The 9,044-nt window shown below is 55.3% G+C and overlaps 1 protein-coding gene and 1 long non-coding RNA gene across 5 annotated transcripts; one reads left to right on the top strand and one right to left on the bottom strand.

Moving 5' to 3' along the window:
- The first annotated feature begins 46 nt into the window (after positions 1-46).
- LOC118498241 lies at positions 47-730 on the top strand. Its single transcript, XR_004900767.1, has 2 exons — positions 47-396; positions 430-730. It is a non-coding gene; the product is annotated as an uncharacterized LOC118498241 (long non-coding RNA).
- CFAP126 (cilia and flagella associated protein 126) lies at positions 503-3,937 on the bottom strand. Of its 4 annotated transcripts, none has more exons than XM_036015824.1 (5): positions 3,833-3,937; positions 2,653-2,715; positions 2,316-2,486; positions 1,734-2,026; positions 503-517 (listed from the first exon to the last, which is right to left on the bottom strand). In XM_036015824.1, coding segments are annotated over exons 1-5 (552 nt in total). In that variant the 5' UTR covers positions 3,857-3,937; the 3' UTR covers positions 503-516. The 4 variants fall into 4 exon arrangements, with proteins under 4 accessions (XP_035871717.1, XP_035871715.1, XP_035871716.1 ...); XM_036015822.1 differs by lacking the exon at positions 503-517 and adding an exon at positions 1,228-1,558 and having other exon boundaries at positions 1,850-2,026; XM_036015823.1 differs by lacking the exon at positions 503-517 and adding an exon at positions 1,228-1,558 and having other exon boundaries at positions 1,850-2,026; positions 2,406-2,486.
- Between the last annotated feature and the right edge of the window lie 5,107 nt (positions 3,938-9,044).

Genomic DNA, 9,044 nt, shown 5'->3' with positions numbered 1-9,044 from the left:
CGCGGAGGAGCCGCTTCCTCCCGCCGGTCTGGGCCTCGCTCGGCGGGGAGGTGCTCGGGGGCTCAGACTCGGGGGCCAGAGAGTCCCTGTCTCTCGGGAGCCTCAGCGACGGAAGGAGGTCATGGATGGACGGACGGACAGAAGGACAGACAGACGGCAGACAGGGAGAGCTGGGCCGCTCCCGCTCCCACTGAGCGCACACGTGGAGCTGGGCCCGGAGGGAGTGGGGGCAGGGGAGGCGGAACTGAGAGCTGAGCTAAGGACCAAGGTTTGGAGGGAGGAGGAGGAGAGAGGAAGAGCGGGGTTGGCGACAGCCTGGCAAAGGTCTCCACCTCGATGTGGAGACTGGTTGCTTTCAGGGCCCAGGCCTTCAGGCCCCAGATCCTGTGCAGGGGGGTGCTGCTGTGGTGCTGTTGGCCGGGCGGGGAGAGCCATGGGGCGGAGAGGAGGGGGGTGAGGCGACTAAGTGGTGCCCCGGGGGGCGGGCCCTGCTCAGGTGTGGCCCTGTGCTGGGGACCTGCTGCCTGCACAGCGGCCTTGGGTGCTGAGGGACGATCCTGGCCGCTGTCCTGCTAGACTGGCCCCGCGAGGTCTCTGTCAGCATCCGGCCGGTCGTCCTAAGTGCTTGTCCTGGGACTGAGGTGCAGTGTCCGTGGGGCACACTTGGCACTGGGGTGGGAAAGGCTGGGCAAGGGCGTGGGGCCCGACAGCCAGCGCCGGGAAGGTGCAGGCTCAGGGCAGCGCCAGGCAGGCTGGAGGTGGGGAGGGGGGCAGGGGAGGGGGGCAGGGGCCGGGGGCTGGGCGGTTGTCACGTCTGTGTTCTGTCCTAAACCACTGCCTCCTCTGCTTTTGCAACAGATGGGCTTGCCCTCAGTGCTCTGCCGCTGGACGCGACCCTTTGCCAAGGGGAGGGTCTCCCGCTGTGGCCCCGGTCCCTCCCCCTCCTGCCGTGCCGCACGCAGGCACGCTCTGCTGCACCCATGCCTGGCTGGCCCCGGGCGTGCCCAGGGGACAGGCGAGGGTGGGGTGGGGGTGCTGTGGTGCAGACCGGCGTCCCCTGGGTCATTGTTGGAATGGATCCCACTGGATCCGGGGACAGACGGGTCCTGTCATCTGTCCCCCCACCACCAGGCCTGGACAGGTGTTCCCCCTCTTTCCCCAGCCCTCCTCCCTGTTCCTGGTGATGAGAGGCAGCCGTAGCTGGAGGGGAAAGTTCCAAGTCAGTTAAGAGTCAAGCAATGTTTCTTTTCCAAATTTGCCTTCATTCCCATAATTCCCCTGACTGGGGTCTTGTGCTCTGTCTCTAGAAAGGCTTCCTCAGGGGGTCCCCTCCAGGAGTCCCAGGCTGGCACCCCGCATCTGGACTAGCACCTGCCGGTGGGGATGCACAGGGGCTCCCCAGGGGGCTCGCAGGAGAGACGGGGCCTGGGGGGCCTGGGGTGTGGCCTGCAGAGGGGTGTGGGCTCGGGGGTGGGGCTGGGGAGCCGGGACTTGGGGCTGGATTTGATGCTTGTTTTTCAGAGTTCGGGGGTTGCTTCCGACTGTCTGGGTCCCCGGGCTGCAGGGGGTGGGACAGGAGACAGTCTGGTCAGGCCAAGGTCACTTCACCCCACCCAGAACCCTAAGTCTCCATCTCCCCGGGAGAGGTGGAGTCGCTGGCCCAGGGACCTCCCCAGGAGCTTGGATCAGCACTGCTTTGCGCTCTGCGTAGGACGTTCCTCAGACCCCGGGACTAGGCAGGGGAGACGATGGGGCAGAGGGCCCCCTGCTGGAATAGCGGTGGAATAACAGGTGCCTGCAGTTGGAATTGAGACCCGAGGGTTCGTGGTGCAGCGGGAGGAGTGGGTACCTTGCCCAGGATTTCTGGACGCAGCCCGTTGGAGGCCTTGAGGAAGTCGGGATCCTTCTGTATCCATGCGGTGAGGGCGGCGGCACCAGCAGCGGAACGAGACGTCAGGGACACCCGGGCAGGGGGGATCCTCAGAGGCATCTGCCAGGTGCCCATGAAGGAACCCCAAGGGCTTGCCTAAGGGGAAGAAGACACGTCCTCACCCCCAGAAGCCGACCCATTGGCAGGACCTGTGTTCGCCTATTTCCGTCCTTACCTTTGGGGTGGGGCAGAAATGAAACAAGACCGAAAGCATCCCCCCACCCTGCACAGGTTACCCTGTTTTGTCCGCTGACCCTTGCTGGCCGGATCCTGTGTCCTGAGGCTGCACTGGGCGGGGTGACCACTGGGTAAGTGCCACCTGCAGGCAGGCACTCGATACAGGTTGTCCTGCTGGGGGAACTGGCTGGGGGCCTGGGGCACTCGCGTTGCAGTGTGAATTGGAAGGAACTGTGGCGGCAGGAGGCTCTCCCCCTCTTGCCTCGGGCCTTGGAGAGAATGGAGGTGAGGGTCTCACCTTGGAGCGGGGCACCGAAGGCAGCAGGTGGCCACGGTCGTTGGCGATGATCTGGGTGTAGCCCTCGTGGGCCGGGATGCTCTGGGGTGGAAGTGGGGGGAGCAGTGCTGGGGGAACGGGCTGGGAAGCGGTAGCTGAGGGCTCCAGGTAGGGCTGAGGGGGGGGAGGGTGGGGGGGGGCGGACCACGCAGCACCGAGCACAGCCAGAACCTGGCCTGGGGGCGCGGAGCTGAGCGGGAGGGATTACCTCCTTGGTTGGCCTGGCAGGAGACCAGTTCTGCAGGTACTTGGCTGAGAAGGCTTTTTCATACTGTGGAGAGAGCCGAGCGTCACTGTGAGGCCCCCAAACCCCAAGCCCAGGGGACGATGAGGGGACTCAGGTCTTTAGCTGTGAGGGCCACAGGCCTGGACAGCTGAGCAAGGCTTTAGCGAGGACGTCGTGTGTTTGGTCTAAGTGTGTTTGGGTCCCGTATGCACCCTCCAGCCACCCACGGCCACCGTTGGGCACTTGAAATGTGGCAGTCCAAACGGAGGTGCTTTATAAATATCGAATACACCAGATTCTAAGGACTCAGTACAAAGAAGGAAATGTAAAACATCCTATTACAAGTCTTAAAATATTCATTAAGCCCTGGCTGGTGTGGCTCAGTGGATTGAGTGCTGGCCTGTGAATGGAAAGGTTGCTGGTTCGATTCCCAGCCAGGGCCCGTGGGGCCAGTCCCCCAGTGAGGGGTGTTTGAGAGGCAACCAGTTGACGTGTACCTCACACAGCTGTGTTTCCCTCTCTCTCCCTTCCCCTCTCTCTAAATAAAATCAGTCGATTAAATGTTGAAGTAATATTTTAGGTTTATTGGGCTAAATGAAATATCTAATGTAAAAAGTTGTATGTAGCTACTAGAAAATTAAAATTGCATTTGTGATTCACAGTCTTTTTATTGGACAACTCTTGCCTCAGACCGGTGGTCAGCAAACTGGGGCCGTGGGCTGGGTCCGCCCTGTGTGCCTTGGGACCACCTGAGAAGCCATGAATGGTTTTCATAGATGAACATTTGCAGTTGATTTGCTAAAAGGGAACGGTAGCTTTGTGTCCCAATTAAGCAAAATGTTTCTCCCAAAAGAATTCTGTTCTTTTCATTAGTGTTGTAAAAAAGTTGCACTCAGTTGTTATATTTTGAAAGTTGTATTTTCTGTCACTAACGTGATACTCCCGGCCACAAAGCCCAAACCCTTTAGGCCCTGGCCCTCTGGGGAAAGCCGGCCGCCCTCTGGTTCAGACCCCACAACCAGCCGGGGTCGCCTCCCGCGGACCCTGGGCCCCCTGCCCGGTACGGCCTCGCCCCACCCTGCCTGCCCGCGGGGTCCAGCCGCAGGGCAGACTCTTGAAGGCAAAACTAAACCCGGCAGAGAAACAGGGACAGGGCGCTCACCTGGTTGGCGCTGTAGTTGGCCATGGTCCTGCGACTTCGGCTGTTTACCGTGGTTGCCTGGCAACCACGGAGGCCCGCCTCTCAACGGGGCGCTTTTCCCGGGGGGGGGGGGGGGGGCTCCTCCCTGATTCCTGTCTCCCGGGACGCCGCTGCCGCCCCCACCTTTTCCCTGGAAGTGGAGAGGAAATGCGCACCGGGAACTCGGCCGAGGTGCGGCCCTGCCTTCTTTTCTGGCCCAACTCACTGCTGCCGACAACTGCCAGGGCGTCTCTGACTGGGGTCCTGCCTCCGTGACAGCCCCAGCGCCGGCACAGCTCAGTGGGCGCCGCCCCTGAGACCTGATTCTAGGGTCCGCGGCTGCGTCTTCCAGCACCATAACGAGGGGCGATGTTTCCAAAGGGGCTTGACCCAAGATCTGCCCCAGAAGGAGGAGCATAAGTTTTCCGTGGTGGTCAGGGGCTCCCTGTCCTCCGCCCTTCTCTGGAAGGGAAGGTGCGTTGCCGGCCGGATGCAGCAGGTGGGCAGCTGGGGCTGGGCCCCAGGAGCACGGCCACAGAAGCCTGGGTGGTGCCGGGGCGGACCTGTGGGCACTGCCACACGACACATGACAGACGTCTGGCCTGCCATTTCCTGTGAGGGCACAGACCTCCCTCTCTTGGAGTGGAGACCCCCACTCCGTGCCCCATAAAAGAAAAATAATTCTTTAAAAAAATTACTTATTGATTCAGAGAAGAAGGGAGAGGGAGAGCACGCAAGAAACATGGATTTATTATTACATTTATTGATATATTCATTGGTTGCTGCTTGTATGTGCCCTGACCGGGGATCGAACCCGCAACCTTGGTGTTTGATGCTCTAACCAACTCAGCTACCTGGGCAGAGCCAGGAAAGTGTTCATTTTTTTTTTTTTTATATACCTAATTTTCAGATTCTGGTTTTTTTTTTAAGATTTTATTTATTTATTTTCAGAGAGGGAAGGGTGGGAGAGAGAGAGAGAGAGAGAGACATCAGTGTGCGGTTGCTGGGGGCCGTGGCCTGCAACCCAGGCATGTGCCCTGACTGGGAATTGAACCTGCGACACTTTGGTTTGCAGCCCGCGCTCAATCCACTGAGCTACGCCAGCCAGGGACCAGGAAAGTGTTCTTGATGACGCTTCCTGAGGAGTCTAGAGGACAAGCTGCAGTCACCGGGAACTGCTGGACGGACATCAGTGTCTCTCCCTAGCAGTGACGGTGAACTTAGGCTTGCTTGCGTGACTGCGCATAGATGGTATAATGGAAACCGTGTGGCATGTGGCAGCTGTGTGCTTCGGAATTGTGCAATTACGGGGTGGCCACGGAGCCTGGAAATAGATACTGTTGTTTCGTGCTGTACGAAATACAGTATCGGCACGCACATGGGTGTTTGTTTGTTGCCAGGTTTCTTGGCCCCTGTGCGTCAAGCGCAGCCGCCAGCGAGGGGCGGGCAGGGGGGGAGTGGGGAGAGCAGAATGCGCCCTGCTGTCAGAAACGGGTGTTAGCAGGGACGGAAGGGCCCCGCCCCGGGGTGGGTGCGGGGCCAGGCCCCCGGCGGGGCGCTGGGGTTCCTGGACCGTTTCCCTGGGGTTCTGTACGGGAAACCCCCAGCCCCTCCTGTGCTTCTCCCCGTCGCACTGCCACACACAACACCCCCAGCACCAGGTGTGGGGTCCTCCTCGCACCAGGCCATCCTGTGACACCACTTAGCTCAATTCTGACCCCTGGAGAGAGCAGCCGGTCCCACCAGTTAAGGGCTCAGTCCCATAAGGTGGCCTCCACCTCAGATGTAAGTCCAGGTGTCACCTGTGCTTCCCACCGGTTCCCACGACCCCCTCCTCGGGGCCAACTGATCTGCTAGGGCAGCTCACAAAGCTCAGGGAAACACCTAACTTACCGTTTGCAGAAGAACTTACTGATACAGGTGTACGTCCAGGTGGGAGAGACGCTGAGGGCGGGGACTGTGGGGAGGGGCCAGGGCCTCCACCCGCGCCGTCCACTCACCCGGAAGCTCTCAGAACCCTGCACTCGCAGCTTCATCATACAGGCATATGGGTCATTCACTCCATGTCCAGCTTCCCTCTCCACTCTGGAGGATGGGACAGGGGGTTGGGACTGAAAAACTCCACGTTTCTAACCATGTCCTGGCCCTTCCGGGGACCAGCCCCTATCCAGGAGCCACCCAGAGTCACCTCGTTAGAACAAAGACAAGTCTATCTCCAGGAAATGGCGACAGTTTCAGGCGCTCTCTGCCAAGAAGGTGGAGGGTGGGCAGAGACCAGTGTGTATGCACACACTTGTTCTGTCCTCACACATGCTCAAGTGGACGATAGCCCAAAAGAGAGGCGTGCGCATTGCATAAAAGTATTAGCATAAAGGCGACGACCATTAGAACGAAAGACAAACTCTCCCCAAATCCAGAAGGTATGTTTAAAAGGGGAGAGGGGAAGAGGAGAAATGTAAAAACATGGATTTTACTCCTGGGTCAAAGGGAAAATTCAAATAGAGTTTTCTGAAAATAGTAATGAAAACCAGAATCTATGGGAAATAGCTTAAACAGCTATTGTAGAAAGGTTTATAGTATTAAATACCTGTATGAGAGAAGGTAAAATAAGTGAATAAACATACTAAAAAAACTAGGGGCAAAAAGGTAAACCCAATGGCAGCAGAAGGAAGAAAGTAGTAGAAAGGAGGATAGAGATTAGTGGGGTTTGAAAACAACAACAAAAATAGCATGGATAAATAAACTTTCTTTGAGAAAATAAAATTCATAGCTAAACTACTCAAGAAAAAGGGAGGCAGCACAATACATGAAATTAGAAATAAAGAGACACAAGAGAAAATAGTAAAGATATTCCATGTAAATATATTTGAAAATCTACATTAAATGGATAATTTTGGAGAAAAGCAATTTAACAAAATTGACCCCTAGGGAGAAAGAAAGTCTAAATAGACCATTTAACATAAAAGAACTGGAGTTCCCCACAGAACAAAACAGACCCAGATAGTCACACTAGAGGATTCTATCAAACTTTGCAAAAGAAAATTTTAACTTACGAAATCATTCTGGAGCAGGCAGAGGAAGGAAGACTCCCAAATCCATGTTGTGAAAGAGGTGTGATATTGAGTCCCAGCTCTGCCCTTTGGAACTGTGACAAAGACTAGAGCCAAAAAGTACTGTAGTCGAATTTCATTTACTAACACTGATGCAAAAATGTATCCAATGGCATGTTAAAAAAATTAAGGGAACGCCCTTCTAGTTGCTCAGTGGGATGCTGTCCAGTTTGTAAACTGCTTAATAAAGGCAATTCGATCTTCCAGTTTAAAAAAATTACAACCAAGTGGTGAGTGCAAGGATGGATGGTCACATTAGGAAGTCCATTAGTGTAATCTATCATACTAATTGATCCAAGGTGAAAGAAAGCATGATTATATCCACAGATGCAGATTAATGCGTTTTAATACAACAACAACAAAAAGCAAAAAGGCAACTGAGAAAAATAAGTTAAAATTCTGTTACAAAGTATTGATATTTCTGGTTTTCAAAAAGCTTCTAAAATACAGAAGAAAAAGACTAATAACCTTACGGAAAACTGGGCTAGATATATAGTCAGACACACCACAGAGAGAGAACAAGTGCTGTTGACCGTATGAAGAGAGGTTCAGCATTGCTCGTAAGTTCTTTAAACAATGCAAACCAGGACTCCTGAGACTTGCCCAGGCTTTGAGCAAACAAGCAGCCCAGCAGGCCGCACGAGGAGCTGAGAAATGGCAGAAACTCCTCGGCGGGGAACCTGGCGATCTCCAGCTGGACCGATCAGCAGTGAGGCAATCCCACTGGCGGAAATCGGTCCCAAAGATACTCGGGCACAACTACGAAGAGAGGGGGGCACTGCTAAACACAGCTTTGCCTGCAGCAGCGACAGAGCCCCTTCCACACTACGGAGTATTGGGCAGCTTTCGGAATCAGTGGGAAATACGCCACCATGGAGTCTTCCTCAAGACATACTTGTGAGTGAATAAAGCAAGGTGTATGGCATGCGAATAGCATGCTGCTGTTTATCAAAAAGGAGATGCAAATATGTGTATTTCTAATATAAAAGTGATGGAAAATTAAATGGTATAATTAAACAGCAATTACCTTCCAGGGGAGAGAAGAGAGAAGGTGGGAAGGGTGGGGTAGAAAATAAACTTCTGTGAATGTGCCTCGTTTTACAGAGTTGATTTTGGAACCACACAAACATCTCACACAATTACAAAAGAAAAGCAGTTCCTAAAATTAAAAAAATGAGTAAACTCTCATTATTCATTATTTTCAGAAGTTTTTTTTTAAGAGGTAGTTGGCTACAATACAAACGCTATATAAAGAAGTGAACGTCACGCATTTCCTGTCGTTTTCTTTCTTGAGACCCAGTCTCCCTCTAGCGGAGGGTGGTTTCGGAACCGGCTCCTCACAGCTGCCCCACACAGGAAGATAACCCTTCTGCACGTTGTCTGCTGCGGCCACACCCACACCTTTCGGTCACTCGGGCACTCGAGTCACCGGGAGGACGTGGGGGAAGACGGTGAGCAATGGGACAGCAGAGTCAGCGACCGTCAAGCTTTAGAAGGAAATGGGGGAAGAGAGGTCTGAGAAGCCCTCAGGGCCAGGAAGGTCTGGGTTGCTCAGCTCAGCATCTGGAAGAAACTCCAGCTTCCTCTTAGCGGAGGGTTCCCACGACCTCTGGCCAGCAAGAGGCCATAAACACGCCACATCCCTGTGTGCCCCGGGGAATAGCTCCCCTCAAGGCTTAAGGGGAAACCCTGGGGAGAAATGGTGCTGGGCAGGGAGGAAGTCGGACTCGCCTGAGCCAGACCCGGCCGCAGGGGGCGAGTCCAGGCCTCCCTCCCAGCACACAGGCCTCTCCCTGTCTCGCTGACCACTGACATCAGACGGCGGCGAGGGGAGGTGCTGGTAGGGGCCGCCAGAGACTGACCAGCCTACGTCCACAGTGGCCTCTCGGGGGAGTGAGGAGAGAGACCCTGTGTCCTGGGCCCCCTGGGTCTCACCCGGTTTCTGCGGTGGAGGACCCCTTCTACGGGGGAGCCTTTAGGGTGGGCCTCGGAGGGCTGCTGCCTCAGCGTGCGTCTCTGACCTTCTTTGCAGTTTTCAGTAAGAAGACAAAAAGCAGTGATCACTAAAAACAGCCTGGTTTCCT

This window comes from Phyllostomus discolor, chromosome 14 (assembly GCF_004126475.2).
Source record: "Phyllostomus discolor isolate MPI-MPIP mPhyDis1 chromosome 14, mPhyDis1.pri.v3, whole genome shotgun sequence".
Classification (NCBI taxonomy): Eukaryota; Metazoa; Chordata; class Mammalia; order Chiroptera; family Phyllostomidae; genus Phyllostomus; species Phyllostomus discolor.
This window is presented reverse-complemented; position numbering and strand designations above follow the sequence as displayed.

Excerpts from the sequence above, each read along its gene's own strand:
- CFAP126 (XM_036015822.1), bottom strand. The coding sequence starts at position 3,856 with ATGGCCAACTACAGCGCCAACCAG. Across the intron at positions 2,716-3,832 it reads CCAACTACAGCGCCAACCAG|TATGAAAAAGCCTTCTCAGC; the intron begins GTGAGCGCCCTG and ends CTCTCTCCACAG. Across the intron at positions 2,027-2,315 it reads CTTCCAATTCACACTGCAAC|GCAAGCCCTTGGGGTTCCTT; the intron begins GCGAGTGCCCCA and ends TCTTCCCCTTAG.